The sequence below is a fragment of the Nyctibius grandis genome, assembly GCF_013368605.1.
Source record: "Nyctibius grandis isolate bNycGra1 chromosome W unlocalized genomic scaffold, bNycGra1.pri SUPER_W_unloc_1, whole genome shotgun sequence".
Taxonomy (NCBI): Eukaryota; Metazoa; Chordata; class Aves; order Nyctibiiformes; family Nyctibiidae; genus Nyctibius; species Nyctibius grandis.
In genome coordinates, this window is record NW_027167472.1 from 1,569,171 (window position 1) to 1,596,020 (window position 26,850).

The 26,850-nt window shown below is 43.6% G+C and overlaps 1 protein-coding gene across 2 annotated transcripts in view; it reads left to right on the forward strand.

Annotated features, from left to right (window-relative positions):
* The window catches only part of LOC137677083 (homer protein homolog 1-like), a 185,865-nt gene that overhangs the window by 67,213 nt on the left and 91,802 nt on the right, over window positions 1–26,850 (forward strand). For both annotated transcript variants that reach the window (XM_068424266.1, XM_068424265.1), the window contains exons 3-4: window positions 20,032–20,163; window positions 25,079–25,171. In XM_068424266.1, coding sequence (XP_068280367.1) covers window positions 20,032–20,163; window positions 25,079–25,171 — 225 coding nt within the window. The remainder of the gene's footprint in view (window positions 1–20,031; window positions 20,164–25,078; window positions 25,172–26,850) is intronic.

Consider the following 26,850-nt stretch of genomic DNA (forward strand, 5'->3'; position numbering starts at 1 on the left):
TGGGTACATGGGCATCTACATGACATACCCTCACAACCAACTTCTCTAATCAGGCAGCAATATCCTGCCACAATTCGGCTGCCCAGATGGGTTTGCCTCTGCACTGCTAGTTGTTTTTCTTCCAGTGCTTCAGCCATCCCCACAGGGGATTTGCTACCATCTGTAAGTCAGTGTACAGGTAGAGTACTGGCCATTTTTCTCACTCAGCAATGTCTACAGCCAGCTGGATGGCTTTTACTTCTGCAAACTGACTCAACTCACCGTCTCCTTCAGCCGCTTCTGCCACTCATCGCATAGGACTCCACACAGCAGGTTTCCACTTTCGCTGCTTGCCTACAATGCGACAAGATCCATCAGTAAACAAGGCATAATGCTTCTCATTCTCCGATAGTCTATTGTATGGTGGGGCCTCTTCAGCGCTCATGACCTCCTTCTCTGGCAACATTCCAAAATCTTTGCTTTCCAGCCATTCCATGATTACTTCCAGAACCCCTGGGCAATTGAGGTTCCCTATTCGGGCCCGCTGAGTAATCAATGCAACCCACTTACTCCACGTGGCATCAGTTGCATGATGTGTAGAGGGGGTCTGTCCTTTAAACATCCAGTTCAACACTGGCAATGGGGGTGCCAGGAGGAGCTGTGCCTCAGTGCCAATTACTTCTGAGGCAGCTCAAACTCCTTCATAGGCTGCCAGTATCTCTTTTTCTGTTGGAGTATAACGGCCCTCGGACCCTCTGTATTCCCGGCTCCAAAACCCTAGGGGTCGATCTTGAGTCTCCCCCGGTGCCTTTTGCCAGAGGCTCCAGGTAGGACCCTTCTCCCCGGCTGCAGTGTAGAGCATGTTCTTTATATCTGGTCCCATCCAGAGTGGTCCAAGGGCCACTGCATAAACTATCTCTTGTTTAATTTGCTCGAAAGCCTGTTGTTGCTCAGGGCCCCATGTAAAAATAATTCTTCTTCCGAGCTACTTCATAGAGAGGGCACACAATCTGACTGCAATGGGGAATGTGCATCCTCCAGAAGCCTACTATGCCTAGGAAAGCTTGCATCTCCATTTTGTTAGTTGGTGGAGACATGGCTGTTAATCATGTCCATTGGGATCTAACGATGGCCATCTTGCCACTTGATTCCTAAAAATTGTCTCTCTTTTTTAGGTCCCTTGACCTTAGCGTGTTTGATGGCAAAACCAGCTTCTAGAAGGATTTGAATTACTTTCTCCCCTTTTTCAAAAACTTCCTCTGCTCTATCACCCCATACGATGATGTCAATGTACTGCAGGTGTTCCGGAGCTCCACCCTTCTCCAGTGCAGTCTGGACCAGTTCATGGCAAATGGTGGGGCTATGTTTCCACCCCAGGACAGTTGATTCCAGGTGTATTGGATGCCCCTCCAGGTGAAGGCATATTGTTGCCTACACTCCACTGCCAAAGGAATGGAGAAAAAGGCATTTTCTATGTCAATTGTGGCATACCACTTGGCTGCCTTTGACTCCAGTTCATAATGGAGTTCTAACTTTATTTAGGCCACGATAGTCCACAGTTAGTCTACATTCCCCGTTAGACTTCCACACTGGCCATATGGGGCTGTTGAAGGGCGAGTGCGTTTTGCTGATCACTCCTTGGTTCTCCAGTTGACGGATCAGCTCGTGGATGGGGATCAGGGAGTCTCTATTAGTACGATATTACTGCCAGTGGACCATTGTAGTAGAAATGGGCACCTTTTGCTCCTCGACCCTCAGCAGCTCCACAAGAGAAGGGTCCTCTGATAGACCGGGCAGGATAGACAGCTGTTTAATTTCCTCTGTCTCTACAGCCACTACACCAAACACTCACCAGTATCCCCTCGGGTCCTTTAAATACCCTCTTCTCAGGTAATCTATACCAAGAATGCATGGGGCATCTGGGCCACAGAATGACAGAATCACAGAATCAAACAGGTTGGAAGAGACCTCAGGGATCATCGAGTCCAACCATTGCCCTGACACCACCATGTCAACTAGACCATGGCACTAAGTGCCATGTCCAGTCTTTTCTTAAACACATCCAGAGATGGTGACTCCACCACCTCCCTGGGCAGCCCATTCCAATGTCTAATAACCCTTTCTGTAAAGAAATTCTTCCTAATGTCCAACCTGAACCTCCCCTGGCGAAGCTTGAGGCTGTGTCCTCTTGTCCTATCGCTAGTTGCCCGGGAGAAGAGGCCGACTCCCACTTCACTACAACCTCCCTTCAGGTAGTTGTAGACTGCAATAAGGTCACCTCTGAGCCTCCTCTTCTCCAGGCTAAACAACCTCAGCTCCCTCAGCCGTTCCTTGTAGGTCAGACCCTCCAGACCCTTCACCAGCTTGGTCGCCCTCCTCTGGACTCGCTCCAACACCTCAACATCTTTCTTGAAGTGTGGGGCCCAGAACTGGACACAGTATTCAAGGTGCGGCCTCACCCATGCTGAGTACAGAGGGAAGATCACTTCCGTAGACCGGCTGGCTACACTATTCCTAATAGAGGCCAGGATGCCATTGGCCTCCTTGGCCACCTGGGCACACTGCTGGCTCATGTTTAGTCGGCTGTCGATCAGCACCCCCAGGTCTCTTTCCGCCGGGCCGCTTTCTAACCACTCTTCCCCCAGCCTGTAGCGCTGCATGGGGTTGTTGTGGCCGAAGTGTAAGACCTGGCGCTTGTTCTTGTTGAACCTCATGCCGTTGGTCTCGGCCCATCTATCTAACCTGTCCAGATCCCTCTGTAGGGCTTTCCTACCCTCCAGCAGATCGACACTCCCACCCAGCTTGGTGTCATCTGCAGATTTACTGAGGGTGCATTCAATCCCTACGTCTAGGTCATCTATAAAGATATTGAACAGCACTGGCCCCAGAACTGAGCCCTGGGGAACACCGCTAGTGACCGGCCACCAGTTGGACTTTGCCCTATTCACCACCACTCTCTGGGCCAGTCACAATAGGGTGCATCTGCTACTCAGTCCCTGTCAGACTCACTTCAGCTTCCAATACAGTGAGACAGGGAGCCCCCTGTCACACCAGAGATACAAATTGATTCTGTCCCTTTATAGTTTGATGCCATTAGAGTGCCTTGTGCACCAGTGTTCACTAGAGCCTTATATTTCTGTGGTTCTGATGTGCCAGGCCATTGAATCCACACAGTCGTCCCTCTCCTCCACCTGGCTGGAGGCAGGCCCCCTCTAATTCTGAACATAGTGTCTATTATCAGCATCGCGGTTTGAGAAGATCACTTAGATTTGATCCATATTATTCACATCTGGTAAATAGGGATCCGAAGCCCATCTATGCTGTCTGGAAAGCTTCCCATTGGAAACTGGAGCAACCAATTTCCTGGAAGAACCCCCATTTATAATTGGTTCACCTTGCAACTCACATATGCGTGTATGTAAAGCCGAGGTCGGTTTTCCATCCCATTTTCTCGTGTCTTCATGGTCATGCAGGAAAAACCAGAGGGTTTCTCGTGATGTGTGCTAACTCTCCTGAGCATGTCATGCAGGGAAACGCTGTCTCCTGATGGCTGAGACATTCTTCGGTGCAGGTGGGGAGCGGGGTCTGTCCTCCATCTGGGACAGTTTTTCCAACATCTCACCGAGCAGTTCTGTGGATTTGTCAGATGGTGTTTCCACAACTGAGATGCTGGCCCATGGGGAGGAAAAGAGATTGTCTGCATATTGCTGCATCAGATTATCTATGTCACCCACTGTTGGTGCCTCAGCATCTCCTGAGATAAATAATGCCAATGGTGGCACACTCAGTACCAGCCTGGGTCAGCTGCCTTGGATTTAACTGCTAATGGCCTTGATCATCATACCACAGCTGGCCACAAACTGAAAAAAAATGTAACAGAAAAGTGATTCTATAAATTTTATCTCCGCAAAACCAGGACAGCATTCAATGATGTTATCAATATCATTGGCTTCAGCATTATGAAGGACATCTGTTTAGTGCCTGTAATCACTTAGTACATCCTTCTCTGTTATGTAATCTTCTAGTTTTTGCTGTAGAGAATGTGGTGCTTCCCTCCTAATTTTTTAAATTGGGGAAGATAATGTGTTGAGCTGCTATTGTAAGAAACCTTGTCTAAGAAATTAATTTGGAAGACTCGGAGAAAATATTTGACTGTTCCTTAGGTTCTACCCCAAATAGGTATAAAAACAGTAATTTTACAAATGGCATGTCAGAAATCTCTGCAGTAAGGACATTCAAGATACACAGAGTGTAATCAAAAGCTGTAATCCTTTCAAGAGACTTTAATTTGCAACTTATGGAGATGTGTCAGTTCTTGATGGTTGGAACTAAAATACTCTGTTAGAGCACAGCAGTATTCACAGAGATTTCTTGTCTGTGTATTGAAAGCTGAAAAACATTACTCTGCTTTTTTTTTTTCTTTTTTTAAATCCAGAGTATTGCTGTTTTAAATGAGGAAGGAGAGTTTCTGTCATACAGAAGTATATAGGAATTTTCTGTCTAAGATCTCTATATGATACTGCTTTAGGTGATTGAGACTCTGGTATCAAAGCCTAACAAAATTTTTCAAAGTTTAACTCTGACTGTTTCTTACCTTCTCAGCACTCCTTCAAGTGATTTTTCATTCTGTCAAATAATTAAAATATCTTTTGTGTGACTGTTTTTTTGTGGGGCTACTAGTTGTAATCTGTAGCATCTTAATTGATCTGCACAGTTTACAAAATCCATATTCTGATATCCACTGGGGTTCCTCCACCTTTGTCCAAAGCTGCAACTCTTGAAAAGTGGCTGCTGAGTTGTACTGTCAAGCCAGTTGTTCATCTATTTATTTGCTCTTTTGTCTATTGCAGCATTTCCTTTGCACTTGCAGTACTATTGGCAAGGTATATTGGTAATGAATCTATCACTTTTATTTACTCTGTGATTGCTGCAATCCTAATAATGTTTTCATCCAAGCATTATATATCTAAGATCTAGGATCCCAATCATGATTAAGAAAGAGCCATTGTGTTAGGCATCACAACATTGCTCTGAAACATATACAGGTGAATAGCAGGGGGACCCATAGAAGAATTTTTAGGAGATTTTTCAGCATAATTTCCAGATAATTTTTAATTTTTTAATTATAGCTCCATCTTTTTTAACATGTCTGCACATACATAATGTAGTATGTACAAAGGGCTAAATATAAATATAAAGCATTCTTAAGTTCAGAGTGCATCCAGAGTCTCTCTGCTGTATGGCATACAGCTGGGTGTCAGTAACGCTACTGGCATCTGAGCTTGCAATGCCTTACGTTGTCCATTGGTCAGACAGAAGCATTAAATTTGCAAAGGAGAAAAAGCCATACAATTTAATTCTCTGGTTTTGAGTTTTGAAACAAAACGGAATAAAGATGATTTTGTGTTTTTCTTTTAAAACAAATTTTACATTGAAAATGTCTCAAAATTACATGTTGCCAGCTGCCAAAAACGCTTTTTGGACCATATTGGTTTTGCAGCTCTCATGCCCCTCCCTCAGGGAGAATAGATATATGATCCAACAAGGTTCACTTGTAAACCTCTGTCCTGGTGGGGTTTACAGCACCCTGTGGGTTTGTACGTTGGAGAGAATGACATGCGTGTGGCTGCTCAGTTATAGTGGCTCAGGTGCTGAGCAGTAAGCCAGTAAGTGATGGCAAATCATGCGTATGTCCAGTTAGACTGCGGTAAGGCAAGTTTGAGAGAGATACACTTGAGATTTGAGTGATAATCCCATTTCTGCCCCACACCCTTCCCCTTCTTTAGGTCAGTAGGTTCCAGTAGAATTCCTGGTTAAAATTTAACTTCTGTACTGATTGTCTGAACATCATTAAATCTTTCTTCTGGAAAATAAAAGGATGTTTTTAAGATGTGATCTTCACTCACCTCTGAGAGATGCTACCGTACATTGCAGATTCCCACTTGAATTTGCTTGTGGAGATCACAGAATCACAGAATGTTAGGGATTGGAAGGGACCTCGAAAGATCATCTAGTCCAATCCCCCTGCCGCAGCAGGATTACCTAGATCATATCACACAGGAACACGTCCAGGCGGGTTTTGAATGTCTCCAGAGAAGGAGACTCCACAACCTCTCTGGGCAGCCTGTTCCAGTGTTCGGTCACCCTCACCGTAAAGAAGTTTTTCCTCATATTTATGTGGAACCTCCTGTGTTCCAGCTTGCACCCATTGCCCCTTGTCCTGTCAAGGGATGTCACTGAGAAGAGCCTGGCTCCATCCTCATGACACTTACCCTTTACATATTTATAAACATTAATGAGGTCACCCCTCAGTCTCCTCTTCTCCAAGCTAAAGAGACCCAGCTCCCTCAGCCTCTCCTCATAAGGGAGATGTTCCACTCCCTTAATCATCTTCGTGGCTCTGCGCTGGACTCTCTCTAGCAGTTCCCTGTCCTTCTTGAACTGAGGGGCCCAGAACTGGACACAATACTCCAGAATTTATACTCCACAATACTATATTAATTATATAGTCATTTCATATCTCCTTGGAAAATGTGTTTTAGTACTTCTTTCTCCTAGGTGATGGAAGGAAGACTTCATTATTTCTCCAGTAACATTGCAGACAGACACTAAGATTATTCACAGAATCCTGATGTCTTTTCCATTCAGTCTCTGGCAGTCACTGAGAAAAGAGAAGAGATTAAGTAGCATGGTTCCTGCAGTACTAGTTAGCTCTCTGATAATGTTTTTACAGATGCAAGATTGGGGGAAAAAAACCAATAATTTGTGCTCATCTAAAACAAGAGAAGACTCTGGAAAAGAGTGGTTTTCCAGTCTGTAGGTTCCATGAGCCTTGTATATATAATTTCTGAGTCAAGTCTCCCATCAGTGTTATTGCAATAGATGATCTTTACATTTTAATGACTGTTGTAAAATAAACTAGTCACACATTAAAGTGATAATCTGTTTAATGCTAAGATAGGTTTTAAGTAAGGCAAGGACAGTGTCCTGTTTGTAAACAGAGAGGGACTCATGGGCGAAGTGGTGAATGGTGGCTGTCTTGGTCACAGTGACCACGAAGTAGTTGAGTTTCAAATCATTGGAGACTGGAGAAAAACTGCCAGCAAAACTTTGACCCTGGATATGGGAAGAGCAGACTTCGGGCTGCTGAAGGAACTAGTTAATAAGGTTCCCTGGAAATCTGCTTTTGAAGGTATTGGGGTCCTTGAATACTGGTCACTTTTTAAGAGCCATCTCTTAAGAGCACAGGAGCAGGCAATTCCAAAGTGTCGGAAGTCAAGCAAGCGGGGCAGAAGGCTGGCTTGGCTGAGCAGGCATCTCCTTCTAGAACTTAGGCGGAAAAGGAAAGTGTACGGACATTGGAAGCAAGGACGGGTGACATGGGAGGACTATAGAGATGCTGTTTGCCACTGTAGGGAGAAAATTTGTGTGACCAAAGCTCAATTAGAGTTCAAGCTGGCCAGCACTGTGAAGGACAACAAAAAGGTCTTTTTAAAATATGTTAACAGCAAAAGGAGGATCAGAGATAACATTGGTCTGTTACTTGATGAGGTCGGTCACCTCACAAATAGGGACATAGACAAAGCAGGGGTGCTCAATGCTTTCTTCACCTATGTCTTTAACACTGATGATGGGCCCTGGGACCCCCGGAGCCCTGTGTTGGAAGACCGGGACCGGGGGGATGATAAACTCCCAGCCGACCCTGAACTTGTTTGAGACTTGCTGCTCCATCTGGATGTGCATAAGTCTATGGGGACTGATGGGATGCATCCCAGGGTACTGAAATTGCTGGCTAATGTTATCGCGGGACCTCTCTCCGTTATTTTTCAATGGTCTTGGGAGTCTGGAGAGGTCGCAGTTGACTGAAAGCTGGCAAATGTTGTCCCAATTTTCAAGAAGGGTGAGGAGAAGGAACACGCCTCCACAAAATCCAATGTGAATCAAAGTGAAGACATTTATTAAGCATAAGCTGTCCCTTTTATACATTTTGTACTTTCCCTGGCTGTAAGCATGTGCATTGCTATTCGTTAATATTACTAAACATACTCTTCTTTGATGTGTTGATTGGTCACTGCTCTGCCACTGGTCCTTCCTTAATTGGCTCCATCAGTTCTTGTTTCTTCTCCTCCGTGTTCGGCTCCCACCGGCTACTCCCTCAATTCTTGTTTGCTCAGCTGCTGTTTTTCCTCATCTCTCGAAGGTCGGCTTGTTGACACTAGCTACATGAATCTTCTCACGCAGCTAGGCCTTCACTCCATACTCTCATACTTCTGGCTCATTACATGACCATTCTGCTCCAAAAACCCCTCTACAATTCCCCCTTTCTTTTCTTGAGCCAGAAAGGCCGTGTTTATTGTCCGCTGCAGGGCCCTTTGCAAGCAGGAGAATAAACACGGTAATACAAGGATGATAATACAAATCACAAACAATCCCATCAACAGCATTTTAATCAATCCGACCAGCCACCCTCCAATTCCCAAATTACCCAACCAGTCATCCAGGAACCCATGCTGTTCCCGTATTTTCTGTGTGGCATCCATGAGCTCTTTGATCTGCTTATGAATTGACCTGGAATGATCGTTCAGATCCATGCAACACATCCCATCAAACTCCTGACATCCGTGACCGTGCACTAATAATAAAAAATCTATAGCAGCTCTATTTTGTAAGGTAGCATGTCAGATACTATCTACATCATTGGCTAATGTTCCTAAAATTCTAGAAGTTTGATCAGCTCTTTTTGCAACCCAGCAAGCTAAATTTCGCAATTGTGTTAGTCCTTGTGCAGCAGCAACACCCGGTGCAAAAACAGAAGAAAGAACTACTTTGGTCCTAGACCATAGTTCTACCTCATCTTTACATTCTTTCCCTAAGGTAGTGACACTTCTTTTAATCTTGTGTAGGTTAGTGTGGTTTAATATGACCTTTCGTGTAGGCATTAGTAAGCTTAATTTACCTATGGTACACGGACCTCCCAGTTTTTTACTGGGCAGCCCTGGCCAAGCCCTATCTCCACAAATTAGGAATAAACCTTCTGGTAATTTTCTAGGCATGGCCAAATCCGGTGCTGGCTCTGTTCGACTGCGCCCTACGTTTGCACACCAGATCGATTCATTTTGCCACAATGGATTACTGGGTGTGACATTTTGTAATCTCTTTATGTCGTTCTGATAAATGTTTGATCCCTCTGTGTAATTGAAAAACACACAGGATTCTGCCTCTAAAGTTCCTAGGATGTCAAGTTCTTGGGGCTCTAAGGGACTGACAGGCAAGCTATCGTCCCATAAATCCCAATGTTCACCACATTTCATTGCATTCTCACAGAGGCTCTGTTTCAGCACATTCAACCCTGCCACTATCTCCTTACTTTCAGATCTGTTTAAGGGGACCCCCACTAGAAATGTATGAAAGGGTTGTTCAGGCTGAGCTAAGGAGGCACAAAACTGCGTCTGGTTCAAGCTCCGCATCAGAGTCACCCAAACGTTGTGACTCCCCTTCCATGGTGTAGGTGGAAGGACTATTGGTTGATGACCTTTTGTCAGGTCCAGGATCCAAAGCAGGCTTAACACAGAAAAAACAACCCCTTGCTTCATCATGACTGCGCCTTTTGCTCCCTTTTCTATACCTCCCACGCAAACCTTTTTTCACACTTCCCGCAGTCAGGGCACTGGATCTCTCGAGAGGTCAGTGTTCCGAGGCAGATCCTGAGTTGGCTCCTGTAGTTCAGGTTGTTTTTGTAGCCACGGCTTCACCCACTTAGCTGGTACCCATTTGGCTCCTGTATCTGTAACGACACATGCATACCCTCGACCCAACGTTATTAATTTCATTGGACCTTCCCACACACCAGTCACCCCATTTTTTACCATCACTTTGGCTTGTTCCTGTTCTTTCTGAAAAGCCTCCATACCTCCCTTTAACCCTGCACCATGTTTTACTGCTGGAGGTACAGAGTAGTCCTGTGGCAAGCGTAAAAAGTTTAGTACATAAAGCGCTTTACACAACCTGTCAGGAGGAGATAGCCCTGGCTCTCCCCCTTTTTGTTTTTGTAAAAGGTGTTTCAGAGTTTGATTCATGCGCTCCACAATAGCTTGTCCCGTTGGTGAATGTGGGACACCTGTTACATGTGTTATACCCCACAGTTGGAAAAAGTCCTGTGTGGCGCGTGCCACATAGCCTGGGCCATTGTCCGTTTTAATCGTCTGTGGAATGCCCAGGGCTGCAATAGCAGGACGCATGTGTCGTTGAACGTGTTTGCTGGATTCGCCTGTTTGTGCTGTAGCCCAGGTAGCAAGGGAGAAACAGTCAACACTCACGTGGACATATTTCAGCCGTCCAAATTCGGGGATGTGTGTTACATCCATTTGCCATATCTCCAACGGTCCAGTACCGCGGGGGTTGACACCAGGTGCTAAACCACCCCCAAGATGTTGACAGTCTGGACAGGACTGGACTATCCCACGTGCATCTGCACTGCGTAGCCCAAACTGACGCCGCAGTACCTTAGCAGATTGATGGAAAAAGGCATGGGATCGTTGTGCTTGAGCGAAGCGATCAATTGAAGGCGCAGCCCAGGCAGGTGCGACAAGTTTGTCTGCCCGAGCATTGCCTTCAGCTAAGCCTTCCAGGAGTCCTGTGTGACTACGGATATGTGTGATGAAATATGGATGCAGTCGCTCTGTCAGCAAAAGCCATAATTCATGAAAAAGTTGGTATAGTTGTTCATTAGCTATCTCTTTGAGCAGAGCACGCTCCATCCTCTGGACAATCCCTACGACATATAAAGAGTCACATACCACATTAACAGGTGCTGTGTTCCATCGCCGGAAGACCTCCACCACAGCTCGCAATTCTAATTGTTGTGTAGACCCTTGAATGTCAGATAAAATTACATCATGCCACTTCCCATTGTCTAACCATGTTAGTGCTGCTTTCTGAGCTTTGCCTCCAGCATCTGTAAAAACGGTGACACCACTGACCGGACGTTCTGACCTTTTTGGTAATTCTTCCCATTGACCCAATTGCAGCACGGAGAAGTATTTGTGAGGGGGTAGATGTACCTTCAACTCGCCCCTATAATCCAATAACGAATGGAATTTTGTAATGCCCATTGTAGATACTCTGCAACCAGTGGAATAACCAAAAAAGCAGGTTCGACGCCTGCTATCTCTACAACCCTCTGCCTTCCTTTCATTACAAGTTGTGCTATGGCCTCTACTTTTGTAGTGATGGTACGTTTTGGTTGCATAGGCAAAAAGATCCATTCCAGCACATGTAGAGGATCCTTGTCAGTCACCCACTGCATAATTAATGCCAGGGGGTGGCGATCGTGATTGATAACCAATACTCCAAGACTGTAATCTGGGTCCCAACGGTGAGTGTATGCCATAGCTATTTTGGTACTCAGGTGTTTCAATGCCTGCTCAGCTTCCTGTGTCAATGTGCGGGGGGCATCTGCACCGCCTCCTCCCTTTAGCAATTGCATCAAAGGTGCCAATTCAGCATTGGTGAGACCACACAGGGTTCGCACCCAATTGAGGTCTCCCAGCAGTTTTTGTACATCATTTAAAGTACTGATGTTCACACGAATTTCTAGTTTTTGGGGTCTAACAGTTGTTTTGGTAATTTCCCACCCAAGGTACTTCCAGTTTTCCTCCTGTTGTACCTTTTCTGGGGCTATTTGCAATCCACCTTTTGCTAGTTCAGTCTGCAGTGTATTAATCAATTGTTTTTTATCCAATTGTTTCCCTGCTATTAGAATGTCATCCATATAATGGTATATAATCAAATTTGGAAAATTCCTTCGCACAGGAGCAAGTGCCCAGGCCACATATATTTGACACATTGTCGGTGAATTTTTCATTCCCTGTGGTAACACAACCCAATGATAGCGTTTCATAGGTGCAGCTTTGTTCACTGATGGCACCAAAAAGGCAAATTTCTGATAGTCATCAGGGTGCAAAGGGATGGTGAAGAAACAATCTTTTAAGTCAATGATTAAAATGTCCCAATCTTTAGGGATCATATTGGGGGATGGGAGCCCTGGTTGTAGGGTTCCCATATCATCCATGACCTCATTGATTTTTCGAAGGTCATGTAACAAACGCCATTTGCCACTTTTTTTCGGAATAGTAAATATTGGGGTGTTCCATGGGCTTGTTGTGGGCTCAATATGACCTTTTTCCAGTTGCTCCTGTACCAAGCTTTCAAGGTGGGCGATTTTTTCTGCAGACAGCGGCCATTGATCAACCCAAACTGGGGTTTCTGTTTTTCAGGTTAGTTTTAGGATCGGTCGCCCTTCATCAATGGCCGCCTCTAAAAACCCTCACTGTTAGTTACCAAATGTGCCCCTAATTGACTTAATGCATCTCTCCCCAGTAAACAAATGGGGACAGGCATCACATATGGTCTTACTGTACAGGTACTCCCATCCTGCAATTTGCAACAAATCACATTTGTACTGATTTTAGTGGTCTGTATTCCCCCGACCCCCAAAATGGGCGTAGGGGGGATCTCCAATGGCCACGAATGAGGCCACACTGCTTGACTGATTATTGTAACGTCTGCTCCAGTATCAATCAGCATAATGACCACGCAAGTTTTCCCACCAGGTTCTTTTAGTGTTACCCGTTCTGTTGGTTTCGCCTTACTGATATCCATTGCCAGATAAATGTCAGCCTGGCCTGTTGATCCAAAACCCCCAGCCCCTCTTATCTGATTCCCAGCTGTGGGCACAGCTGATTTAAAGGGGACCAGTTGTCCAATTTTTTCTCCTTTGGGTATATGAATTGGTGGCAGGGGGGTCCATACCATAATAGATATGACCCCTGTAAAATCGGCATCAATTATACCGGGTAAAACGAAAAGACCTTTTCGGGTCGTAGAGGATCGCCCGATAAGTAAGGCACTCAACCCGTGACCCAGTGGGCCTTTCATATCCGTGGGTATGCATTGTACTTGCGGGTCTATCAGAGTCACCTCTACTGCTGTGGCAATGTCCTCCCCAGCACTCCCTCTTGTGGCGGCGGCGACGCCATCCAGGCAGCCCGGGTGGAAGACCTGTTTTGTGTCATCGCGCTGGGTCTCCTCGCGCTCGCCCCCCCCCCCGTTTCCCAGCCGAGTTCCCTGCTTAGTGAATCTAGATCGGCATTCATCTGCACGGTGACCGTATTTCCGGCAGCGATTGCAGGTCCCTGCAAACTCGTGACTTTTTACTCGGCATTGAGCCTTAAGGTGTCCCGGTTTGCCACAGTTGTAACATTTTGGTCCCTGATCGCCTCTCCCTGATCGTACTAGAGGTTTCACCGCAGCCGCAAAGGCTGACGCCATGTATCCCGCTGTTTCTTCCGTTGTTCTTACACGCTCACACACATCCATCATTTCTGCCAGGCTAGAATTTTTGGGTAATGTCTGTAAAATGCGCTTACAAGTAGGATTAGCATTGTCGACTGCCAACGACATTAGCAACGCCTCTCGAGCTACATCGGTCAGCGATGCCCTTTCCAATGCTTCACGCAATCTTTCTAAAAATGTCATATAAGGCTCAGATGGACCTTGCCTTATTTTTGTATAGGCAGGAATTACTTTCCCATCTTCTGGGAGGGTTTTAAAAGCCTCTCGGGCTAAGGCAGCAGTAAGTGCCAAGGCTTCTGGTCTAAGTCGTGCCTGTCGTTGTGGATCACTAAACTGCCCTTCTCCCACCAGTTGGTCAAATGTTATCCCTAAAAGAGGATCATTATCTCCCCTCCCCAGGTTTTCCACCGCTGCAGCCTGTGCTGCGTCATGCCACCTCGTCCGCCACAAGAGTTCCTGCATCGGGGTTAAAATCATCGCCATCAATTGCTTAAAATCAAAAGGTGTTAAAAGCGTAGACATAAAGATACTATTTATAAATGCTTGGGTATAAGGTGCATGCAACCCATTTTGTTGTACCGCTTTCCGTGCCTCCTTAACAATCTCCCACTGTAATCCTACCCAGCGTGGTTGTTCTCTCCGATTTCCCAAAATAACTGGGAAAGCTGTGGGCAGAATCTCCCCCTTCACTAGCGCATTCTGTATAACTCCTCGCCACCGTAATCGCGGATCGTCTCCTCCCCCATCCCCCATGACAGAGTGCATACCAACATTCCCATCCATGTTTCTCATGCGGCTAGTCCCAGCCACCTCAGCACCCCCCCCGGCCCCCCTGGCCCCCCTGCGTAGGCGTTCCCTTTCTTCTTCTCTCCTCTGCTCCTCCTTATGTTGTCGCTCAGTTAAGGTCGTCTGTCTTTCCAGGTCTTGTAATTTTGCTAACAATTTTTCCGCCCAAGCCACCGGATCCTTAAATTTCCCTGGACCGCCGGCAGGCGATGGGGGAGACGACGGGGGCAGAGGGGGATATTCGTATTCGGCGCGATTTGCGAGATTGGCGGCTCGCGGAGGCTTGAAGGGTGGGGGGGTGGGCTCGGGCTGATGCTCATCAACCTCCATTTCCTCCGGTTTAGGGGGCTCCCCTGTTGGTTTAGGGGGTATTTCAATTTTCTCCTGCTCTTCTGGTGGTGCGGAGGGGTTTGAAAAAACCGGTATTGGCGGCTGACCAAAAACACGAAGACCTCTCGCCCCAGGGTTAACCTCTGTTGGACGCAGAGCTGTAAAAGCCCCTGCTGCAACAGCCCTCTCTGCTTTCATTTCTTGAAGAGCAGTAAGAACAGCCCTCCATGCAGTTGCCAGTTCTATTGCCTCCTTTTCCCCACTGCTTATCGCGTCCCATAAACCCTTTCCAATATCTTCCCAAGTGTCCACCTTAAAAGCGCTCTGGGGGTCCGAAGGGAACCCATGCTCTCGACACCAAACTAACAGTCTCCGGAGCAAATGCTCATCATGTTTCACTCCTCTCTTAGAGAGGATATGTAGGAGAAGCCTTACTATCGCACTTTCTTCTTCAGAAATATTTTGGCCCATCTCCTTTTTCCCTCGGCTGCTCACCTCACTAAGTGTCCCGTTGCAACGTTCTTTTCTTTTCTTGCGAGTCGTCCTCCGTCTCGCCCCGGTCTTCAGACCTGCTGAGCCGTACTCCAGCTGGTGTACCTCCTTCTGGGCTATTCCCCGAACTTGCCGTCGATCAGCGTCTCATCAGGGTCACCATCTGAGGAGAAGGAACACGCCTCCACAAAATCCAATGTGAATCAAAGTGAAGACATTTATTAAGCATAAGCTGTCCCTTTTATACATTTTGTACTTTCCCTGGCTGTAAGCATGTGCATTGCTATTCGTTAATATTACTAAACATACTCTTCTTTGATGTGTTGATTGGTCACTGCTCTGCCACTGGTCCTTCCTTAATTGGCTCCATCAGTTCTTGTTTCTTCTCCTCCGTGTTCGGCTCCCACCGGCTACTCCCTCAATTCTTGTTTGCTCAGCTGCTGTTTTTCCTCATCTCTCGAAGGTCGGCTTGTTGACACTAGCTACATGAATCTTCTCACGCAGCTAGGCCTTCACTCCATACTCTCATACTTCTGGCTCATTACATGACCATTCTGCTCCAAAAACCCCTCTACAGAAGGGTAAGAAGGAAGACCCTGGTAATTACAGGCCTGTTAGTCTCACTTCAGTGCCTGGTAAAATTATGGAGAAGGCTATTCTGGGAGTTATTGAAAAACACTTGAGAGACAATGCAGCCATTGGTCATAGCCAGCACAGGTTCACGAGGGAAAAGTCCTGCTTAACTAACTTAATTTCCTTTTATGACAAGGTCACCCATCTAGTTGACCAAGGGAAGCCAGTAGATGTTTTTTGTGTGTTTTTTTTTTTTTTTTTTGTTGTTGTTGTTTTTGGGTTTTTTGTTTGTTTGTTTTGTTGTTGTTGGTTTGTTTTTTTAATTTTAGCAAAGCTTTTGATACTGTCTCTTATATTATCCTTCTGGACAAAATGTTTAGGATACAACTAGACAAGTCCATGATACATTGGGTGAACAATTGGTCCAAGCAGCCTATTCTGGGTTCTCTCTTGTGCAGCCAGCCTACACGGTCAGCTCAAGCAGTGAGCAGTCTCAGCTGAAAACTGGTTGGTTTCTCCAAGGTTTTATGCTGGGTTAATTTGCAGCCAGATATGCCACTGTCACTGCAGCAAATGTCAGTCCTGAAGGCTTTAAACCTGTCTGTTGCTTGGAGGTCATAAGTCCCTGTCCTTGGAGTCCTCTTCTGCACTGAGGAAGTTACATCTGTGACAAAATTACCTGCACTTTCAAATCTGTGATACAAGTTCAAATTAATCAAGCAATGGATGGAACTAGGGCTTAAGCAAGGAGACAACATAGCTAGAGCTTGAGTTGGGAGGAAGACTCTTTTCTACACTGTCCCCAGGATAATTAATTTCAAACATGTTGCTGTTGACAGTTTCCACACCAAGAGAGATTGAGCATTAAGTGAACTTGCACAGCTCTGTTCTGGGCTTCCACCAGGTTATTTCAAAAGGAGGGCTTCCAAGCACTAACAGTACACAAGAAGACAAGAAGCATACAAGAAAAAAGAGATCAGGTCCTGCTTGACTAACCTGATCTCCTTCTATTACAAGATGACCAACTTACTGGATAAGGGAAAGGCAGTGGGTGTTGTCTACCTGGACTTTAGTAAAGCCTTTGACACAGTCTCCCACAGCATTCTTCTGGAGAAACTCACTGCTGATGGCTTGGATGGGCGTACGCTTTGCTGGGTAAAAAACTGGCTGGATGGCTGGGCCCAAAGAGTTGTGGTGAATGGAGTTAAATCGAGATGGCGGTCGGTCACAAGTGGTGTTCCCCAGGGCTCAGTATTGGGGCCAGTTCTGTTCAATATCTTTATCAATGATCTGAACGAGGGGATCGAGTTGCACCCTCAGTAAGTTTGCAGATGATACCGAGTTGGGCATCTGCTGGAGGGTAGGAAGGCTCTGCAGAGGGATCTCGACAGGCTGAATTGATGGGCCGAGGCCAATTGTATGAGATTCAACAAGGCCAAGTGTTGGGTCCTGCACTTGGAGCACAACAACCCCATGCAATGCTACAGGCTTGGGTAAGAGTGGCTGGAAAGCTGCCTGGTGGAAATGGACCTGGGGGTGTTGATGGATGGCTGGCTGAATATGAGCTGGCAGTGTGCCCAGGTTGCCAAGAAGGCCAACAGCATCCTAGCCTGCATCAGAAATAGTGTGGCCAGCAGGGCAAGGGAAGTGATCGTCCCCCTGTACTTGGCACTGGTGAGGCCACACCTTGAATACTGTGTTCACTTTTGGGCCCCTTACTACAAGAAAGACATTGAGGTGCTGGAAAGAGTCCAAAGAAGGGCAACGAAGCTGGTGAAGGGTCTGGAGAACAAGTCTTATGAGGAGTGGCTGAGGGAACTGGGGTTGTTTAGCCTGGAGAAAAGGAGGCTCAGGGGAGACCTTATTGCTGTATACAAGTACCTGAAAGGAGGTTGTAGCGAGGAGGGTGTTAGTCTCTTCTCCCAGGTAACAAGTGATAGGACAAGAGGAAACGGCCTCAAGTTGCACCAGGGGAGGTTTAGATTGAATATCAGGAAAAATTTCTTCACTGAAAGGGTTATCAAGCATTGGAACAGGCTGCCCAGGGAAGTGGTGGAGTCACCATCCCTGGAGGTATTTAAAAGATGAGTAGATGTGGTGCTTAGGGATATGGTTTAGTGGTTGACTTGGTAGTGTTAGGTTAACGATTGGACTTGATGATCTTAAAGGTCCTTTCCAACCAAAATGATTCTATGAAAAATAGAGCTCCAGAACACCTCCTTTCTAAGTCTACCTCTGCTGTCTCATGTTCTCTCTTCTGTCCTGCATGGCATAGACAGCTGTTTCCCATGAGGTCAGTTGGAGGCCTTGGTGCAAGTGCAAGCCTCCTGGCTTTATTTGGGCCCCCAACCATATGCCTAAAGCAAGGAGGATGACTGAATTACCAGTGACTTCACTGGCCAGCTATATGAAAATCTGAGGAGAAGTTTTGTGGACAATTAATGCTGGAGATGGTTCTCCAGTCTCTAGTCACACAACAGATCTTGTCCTTGACCTGATGAGGCTTGTTGATTCAGTGAGGCTTGTTGATTCAAATGTAAGCTTTCAGGCATTCCCAAATTTTCCAGGAGTTGTTCACAATGGTAGCCAAAACTTGCATTTTGAGGCAAAGGTTATCAGAAAGAACTGCCTATCTTTGCTTACCTTTCTACATGTTGCAATACAGTGTGTTCTTCTGAACTTTCTTGCGATACTCCTCTCCCCCACTTCATCTGAGAATCAGCATATGCACATGGAAGCTGTTTGTGGGCTTAGCTGGCCCTTCAGCTGTAAATTTTTCAGGCTTGCCCTGTAGAATTCAGAGAAAATTTGATGTTGATGGTAGCTGTGCTCCAGTGCTACCCAAATCAGCAGAAGCAAAGGATGCTAAGTAAGCTCCATAACTACTCACTTTAATATCCATCCAGAAGGCCATCTCACGCAAGTAGTATAGGCTGGATTTGACTTCTAGAAGATCTTGGGCTTGGGAGAGCAGTACTTGGTTTCTCTGATGTTGAAGTTTCTCACTGTCACCATCCTGAGAAAATATTGTTATTCTCTATGCATCAGTCCAGTTCCTGCTACTCAAAGAATAAAATTAAGATTTCTTTATCTCCAACAGAGAAGTTGGTTTGGACCCAAACCTGCTTTAGCAGGGGGTTGGACTAGATGATCTCCAGACGTCCCTTCCAACCCTAACCATTCTGTGATTCTATGACCCTGTGAATTTTGTTGCTGCTAGGATTCTGCAGTAATCACTGGCTTTGCACTGCTGGGGGTAAAGCAGGGGTTATGGTTTCATGGGAGCAGAACAAAGGACATGCACACTGATGTTCAAAAGATTCCCAGCTCTGTAGTGTGAGACAGTAGGATCCATATTGACAATAACCTTTGGAGCACAATAACTGGCATGTAAGAAAGATTCTTCCTGAATTGTTCTGCTCACAGTGTATGCTATTTTCTGGGAAGTTTTAAGGACATTCTCTTCCACATGGGTGTTACAAAGCACCTACTAACCAGTGTTTTATGAAAAGGGCTGTGAATTATTTAACAGATGTGGCTGAAACTCTTAGTAGCACCAGACAGATGAGAAAGCATGCCTGCATTTCACTTCCAATACACATATCTCGTTTTATGGATAGTCTTTCTTGTTCACGTTGGCTGGTTATAAACTGTAATAACCATCAATTTTTTAATTAAATGGAACCCATTAGTGTCACTATAAGACTTTATCCTGACATACTTTAAGTCAACTGGAAAGTTCCACATCACAGATTTAGAATATGTTAGAGAAACTTTAATGTGATGAAAATACTGTTGAAATCCATGGTAAAACTTTAGTTGGTTTTAGTGGAACCAGCATATAATTGAATAGTTGTAGTTTTTTGTTTACATTAGCAGAAGTTGTATGCTGGAAGATGCTCTTCTTCCATCCTGTACGTAACAAGAACTAGAGAAGAAAAATAGTAGCTCTTCTATAGTAATTGGTGCATACCCTGTCACTGTTAGTCATGTTTGTGTTTGTCATGTTTCCTTTATAAAAAGGAAAAACAGATTCTTGCAATACAGAAACTTAAAAATAAATTGTGCTGCTTGTTTTATTACATGTTTTCCAGTGAGGATTGCATATGCAACTGTGGAGCTTACAGTGGATCTTGAGAGGCATTGCTTTAGGGGACAAAGAAATACACTTGTGAGACAAAAAAAGACTTTGCTAGTTCTTCTATTCTGATCTCATTAGCCTATGTGGATGCTTTAAAGGACTTTTTTTTAGACTTGCTAACTATTAAATGACTTATTGCAGTTGCAAACACATGCCCCCTCCCTTTTGCTCCTTTTAAAGAATGTACGCCGATATATGCTTTCGTAATTTTAACTGTGATTGAATTAAAAGAAAACTGTTCCCTAGTTGCAAGTTTGTTTCATTCAGTGTACACAAATACTTGTCTGTAATACTGGCTTTTTCAATTATTGAGTAGTCTTTTTAAAAAAAATCAAAACTACAGAACCCCTTTTTTACAACTATTACTTTTTTTTCAGGCAATAATAAATAGCACTATCACCCCCAACATGACTTTTACTAAAACATCTCAGAAGTTTGGCCAATGGGCAGACAGCAGGGCAAATACAGTCTATGGCTTGGGATTTTCATCTGAACATCACCTTTCAAAAGTAAGTATGACCAATGACAACTATTCAGTCAGTCAGGCAGCTTAAGAGTATTTGATTCCTGCTGGTTGTATCTGGACTCAGTGCTCACTACTGTTATTTAAAAATAGTTTACGAAAAATGTTCTGTATCCATCCTTATAATGTAAAAAGACAAGACAATATTGTTATAACACTTTGTTGCCTATGAATTTTCTTTTAACTGATTGAGGAAAGGAGGGAGATTTAAGTTATCACAGTGTATGCTGTTAATGCTTTCTTAGGTATTCACTTGTTAGGTTTCATTAAGTTTCTCTTCTTTAAAGTTGTTCTTCCGTTACAGTTTTTCATGATAGAATTTAAAGGAGTAGACTATGTAGTGTTTCTTCTGTGTTTAGATCTCCTAGAAAAAAATTGCTGTTAGTCTTCAGATGCATTTTTTTTGTCTTTTAGGCCACATTCACTTTCACTTTTCTGCTGTATAGTGCATTAAATTACAGATATTTCAACATGTGCAGGCTTAAAGTAAAGCTAGTGGGAAAAATATTCAATGTAGAAGAAAACTCCATTTTCTTGTTGCAATACAAAAGTTGAAATATTTACTAAAGAAACTCAATGCCCTATGAGTTTTTTTTCTGGTCTACTTGTGCAGGAGGGGAGTCCACCTTAATCCAAGGAAAGCAGCAACTCCTTTTTCTCAAAGTGATGGTATGGTTCCTGTGAGCACCCTTTCTACAATCCCTATTGTTATTGATACTACTCTGGTAGATGAGTCCAGGAACCTGTAAAAGTCAATGTTGTTTTTCTCCAGATGAGGAATTCCATTTTCAGTTTAAAAACATGTTTCTACATTAAGCAGAGAATTTTCGTCTTTGAAATATACAAGAGATCTGGAAACCCTAATGCAATAAAAAGGAATGCATAATACATGTTTGAGTAAGGAATAATGGTTGGCTTGTTATTAAAAAAACCCTAAATAAACAAAAAAATCATACCGGCCCTTTTGAGAAAGTAATTGTCACTATCCAAGGATAAGCATGGGCCTGTCAGAAAACCATTAAAAAGAGAACCAGTACATCTGCTTTATTTGGACAATGTGATACGCTTGTAAGATTTCTTCCTTTCATAATCCGATAGCTTTAATTTCTACGAAGCAACACAAACCCAGAAAATTCTGAGTGATATTAATATTGAATATATGCATGTGCATTTGTGCATGTCATTGCTTCAGTGAACTTAGAAACTTCGTAATTTATTTAAATTGGTGTGTATCTCCTAGAGGCACTTGCTTACCAACATGGTAATAGCTTCTGTTAATATTTCAAAGGATTTAGCATAAATCCTAATTTAGTTTACCTCTCTCATATACTAGCTTGTTTTCCTTAATCATGGACTGCTTCTTCGGAGGCAAAGTATCATGCTGTAGTCATGCATAGCCTGTGTTTGCCTGCCTTTCAACACTGGGTTGTCCTTGCCAGTGAAAATATTTTGATTTTTTTCATCTGTCCTTTCCTTCACTCTTTCCTTGCTCTCCTCAAGTGATACTTACTTCCTTCTTAATTACAGTTGTTTCAATCCCATTCTTTTGCTGCCCTCAAACTGATGTCTAAGAGTTTTCAGTATGCCCTTGGCTTAAAACTTTATATTGCTGTTGAAAAAATAATCTGAAAGGCTACAGTAGATATTTTGTCTTAAGTACATTTGATTAGTAGTTACTCAGATTGCTGTGATTTATGAAGAATACACAGATCTGTTGAGAAAAATGCCAAGTCACAGACCTTTTCAGAAGCTTATGGTGATGAATCTTCAGGACCTTTTCAGCAAACTGTTTCCCTTGTATTATATCTTAATTATCAAATTGTGATTTTCATGTGAATTAAAATTGCTGATCATTGCTACTAAAATTCATAAAGGTGAAACTTTTTGTGTTATTGTAAATTTAGCAAACATACTTGATGGAGGGAAAATAAAGTTTTGTTTAGATTTCAGTCACTGAAGTTGGTAGATATATTGGTCTTGGAATCAGAAAAGCTGAATTAGAAACTCTGGATCTGTTGTATAGCTTCAGAGAAACCATATCTATCTACTCTTTCTTGTCTTGTGTCTGCTTAGATTGCTAACTCCCACTTCTGTGCACTGGCATTGTAGTCAGGTTTACCAGAGCACTCTTCGGTATACCTAGCATTGTAGGACATGAAATCTAATTTAGGGCTCAAGGTACTACTGGATATTAGTAATAGTGCTAACAAATAAACTGTATTAATGGATTTGTTCAGAAACAGGTTGCTTCTAGAAGTTGCCTTAAAAATTGATTCTGGAACTTCTTTTCTGTACTTGGTTTATCAAAGTCCCTAAGTGAACAGCCCTGTTGTATGTAATTTGTTTTGCAGTAGTGTCTCTGGGCCCCAATGAAATATTTCAAGTTCCAGGGAGAAAGACAGCCTGCAACCACAAAAAACTTAGTCTAGTCTGTGACTGATATCAACAAGTTAATGAAGCAAATAATCAGAGCAGAGATGATAAAAGTAATGTCTTCTAATAAACTGGTTATTCTCAGATCATTGCTTAGCTATGTCACTCTAAACAAGCAGATTATTTCCAAAGCATATATCAAGTGTTTGACTTTTGGACTATTCCTTTTGGTTCATGTGCTTTTGTCCTCCTAAACTGATTACTAGGGTAGAGTGAAACAGTGGTAACCTCTTTCTGGATGATTATTGTGACTGTGAGAATTAGTGGAGCGAGACTATCTGGTATAAAAATAAAGGCACTATAACTTCACACACAAACAGTATAGAAGAAAATTAATTAAACATTTGTTTATCTTCATTAGACCTTTTCTCAATATGTCAGACTACAAATTCACCTCAAGATTGTTCCATCAGGAGTCAGGCAGAATTCAGTGATACCTAAAAGATGATTCCTATGTTGAAGAATATTCCTTTCACAGGATCAGGATTTCCTAGCACAGTCCCTCTTGCTGCTGTAGTAGGAGGAACAGAATGTCCCATGATATTCAGAGAAAACTGAGGCTAATTTCTCAACCAGAATATAAATCTGTGCTTTTGATAGTATCCTGCTGTATGGGAAGAAATATTTCTTGTCAGGATTGCTGTCTGTTTTATCCCTTTGAATTAGTTGGCCTGATTTATTCCAAATAACTTAAGAGTATGCTAAATTCCAAAAGGACCATCACAGGTACTTGTGAGATCCTCTTGTAGTCTCCCTCCACAATTTTTCTGTCTTTTCCTTAAATTATTAATCCTCTAGAGAACCCTTCCTTTCATACCATGAGATCTCATCTTTGTTATTTAGGGATTTTATCAAGAGATTGCTATTATCTATCACCTGACTGCCTCAAGGGATTCTAGTAAATTTGTGAAAATTTCCTCTACGTTAGCCTTGTTGGCTTTTTCTTAGAATGTTTTCTATTTATCTGTCTATTCATGATGTTTATATTTTTTTTACAGTTCTTACCACTGTGATACAGAAGATCATATTTACTTCCTTGTATGTCTTCAGCCATTCTAAACCTCAGCATCATGTTTTCTCACTTGCCAATCCTCTGGTCCTAAAGCTGATTTAAATAATAGGTTATCCATCAGATTTTGAGGTCTATCTGAAACTCTTAAATGAGTATCATCCAGTTCTGGTGATCTGTTGCCAATTTTATTATCTGTTCTGAGACCTTTTTTGATGCTGAATTAGAGTTTCAGGATGGTATATTTTGTCTCCTTCTATATTCATGTGATATTCAGGAAATGTATGCTTTTAAATAACCTGACAGCTGAAATATAGGATACCAGTGGAGAGAAATGATACTTCCTCAAATACTAATAGCCTACCAGGAGAAGTAGTTTAAAGACAATGAGGTTTTTTAGATCTTGGATAGCAAGTGAAGTTCTAATTGAAAATAGTTGAGAAGATTGTGACACACAAAGGTAGCTTTCGTCCCTTCTAAATACATGCAGTGCAAAATAATTTTTTTTGTATGCTGCTGCCAGAGAGATTTAGAAGCTGTTGGTGAAGTTTCCAATGTTTTTGCAGAATTATTTCAGTCTTAAGCTGATCATAATAAGATCATGTTCTGTATAAAAGCAGTACCAAGCAAAAACAAATGCTTGGCTGCTATAGCAAGTAGCGTAGCGTCAAGCTGAGATCCATGAAGCCAAATTTTTCTCTAGCCAGAGAATCTAGGCCCTATTCTTAATAAATTGACTTAATCTATCAAGTTTAAGGGTGCATGTATTTCTAAATTGCTGCTTTAGCTATTTTCTGGAAGAGGTACGTGTAGCAGAGAAATCAAGCTTCATATGGCAGTTCAATGTGAAATTCTTGAATTTAGTGTTCAGTATATGTGAGTGTTTAGTTCAATGAATTTGTTCTTTAACTTGATTGATGTCAATGAACAATCAAGAAATGAACTTGACTCAATATTCCCACTGCTGCTTTCTTAATTAGCTACTGAAATGATAAATGCTGCTAAAATTTGGGAAGAAATTAGTATTGTTTCAGTCATGAAAGAATGAAGCCAATTGAAGGCTCTAGGCTAATAGTGACCATAGTAGGGTTCAGAACCAGATCATTCGTTGTCAGGAAGACAGTAAAACCTGAATCTGAAAGCAGCTGTGCAAGGCAGCTTATCACTATTATTAGCCATAATGAGGTGGGTTTTTTAACACTATCAGCAACAAATTAAACTTTGTTGCATCATAATTTTCCTATCATATAAACAGAGTGCATTATGTCTGAAAGGTATGTCACTGTGTAACTCTCTTAAATGAGTAACTAATAAGGAGAAAAATTTAAAAATTCTGACAGAATTTGACTTTGTAAAATGTTAAGTACAGCATTCTGTTCTGCATGTAATATAACTACTTCATGCCTACTCTTTCTCTTTTTCCTTTTTTTTAAACATAAAAAATTTTTCCTTTTTTCAGTTTGCGGAAAAATTTCAGGAATTCAAAGAAGCTGCACGATTAGCAAAGGAAAAATCCCAAGAAAAGATGGAGCTAACAAGTACACCCTCTCAAGTGAGTCTTATCGCTTGATTCAAGCCTAGTACTTCATAGCCTGTGCTACTTATCGTATCTTATATACACATGTATTAAAAATGAACAGGGTACTTCACAGTTTCCCTGAATACTCTCAGCAGTCAGCTAGAAGTGTCAAGAAGTCTAAGAACGCATTTAATATACATTGCAGAAGTGTCAAAGGGGCTTGCTTTAATATAAAATTGGCCTTTTGTTTATTCCCATCCCTTTATTTGAACTTTCCCCAGAAAATATATCACAGAATCACAGAATGTTAGGGATTGGAAGGGACCTCGAAAGATCATCTAGTCCAATCCCCCTGCCGGAGCAGGATTACCTAGACCATATCACACAGGAACGCGTCCAGGCGAGTTTTGAATGTCTCCAGAGAAGGAGACTCCACAACCTCTCTGGGCAGCCTGTTCCAGTGTTCGGTCACCCTCACCGTAAAGAAGTTTTTCCTCATATTTATGTGGAACCTCCTGTGTTCCAGCTTGCATCCATTGCCCCTTGTCCTGTCAAGGGATGTCACTGAGAAGAGCCTGGCTCCATCCTCATGACACTTGCCCTTTACATATTTGTAAACATTAATGAGGTCACCCCCTCAGTCTCCTCTTCTCTAAGCTAAAGAGACCCAGCTCCCTCAGCCTCTCCTCATAAGGGAGATGTTCCACCCCCTTAATCATCTTCGTGGCTCTGCGCTGGACTCTCTCTAGCAGTTCCCTGTCCTTCTTGAACTGAGGGGCCCAAAACTGGACACAATACTCCAGATGCTGCCTCACCAGGGCAGAGTAGAGGGGGAGGAGAACCTCTCTTGACCTGCTAACCACACCCCTTCTAATACACCCCAGGATGCCATTGGCCTTCTTGGCCACAAGGGCACACTGCTGGCTCATAGTCATCCTGTTGTCCACTAGGACCCCCAGGTCCCTTTCCCCTACGCTGCTCTCCAACAGGTCTTCCCCCAACTTGTACTGGTACATGGGGTTGTTCTTGCCCAGATGCAGGACTCTACACTTGCCCTTGTTATATTTCATTAAGTTTCTCCCCGCCCAACTCTCCAGCCTGTCTAGGTCTCTCTGAATGGCTGCGCAGCCTTCCGGTGTGTCAGCCACTCCTCCCAGTTTTGTGTCATCAGCGAACTTGCTGACAGTGCACTCTATTCCCTCATCCAATTCATTAATGAATATATTGAATAGAACTGGTCCCAGTACCGACCCTTGAGGGACTCTGCTAGACACAGGCCTCCAACTGGACTCTGTCCCATTGACCACCACTCTCTGGCTTCTTTCCTTCAGCCAGTTCACAATCCACCTCACTACCCGATCATCCAGACCACACTTCCTCAGTTTAGCTGCGAGGATGCTGTGGGAGACCGTGTCAAACGCTTTACTGAAATCAAGATAGACCACATCCACAGCTTTACCATCATCTATCCACCGGGTTATGTCCTCATAAAAGGCTATCAAGTTGGTTAAGCATGACTTCCCCTTGGTGAAGCCATGTTGAGTGCCCCTAATGATCCCCCTATCCTTGATGTGCCTAGAGACAGCACCAAGAACAAGTTGTTCCATCACCTTTCCGGGGATGGAGGTGAGGCTGACCGGTCTATAGTTACCCAGGTCCTCCTTCTTGCCCTTTTTGAAGACTGGAGTGACATTCGCTTTCCTCCAGTCCTC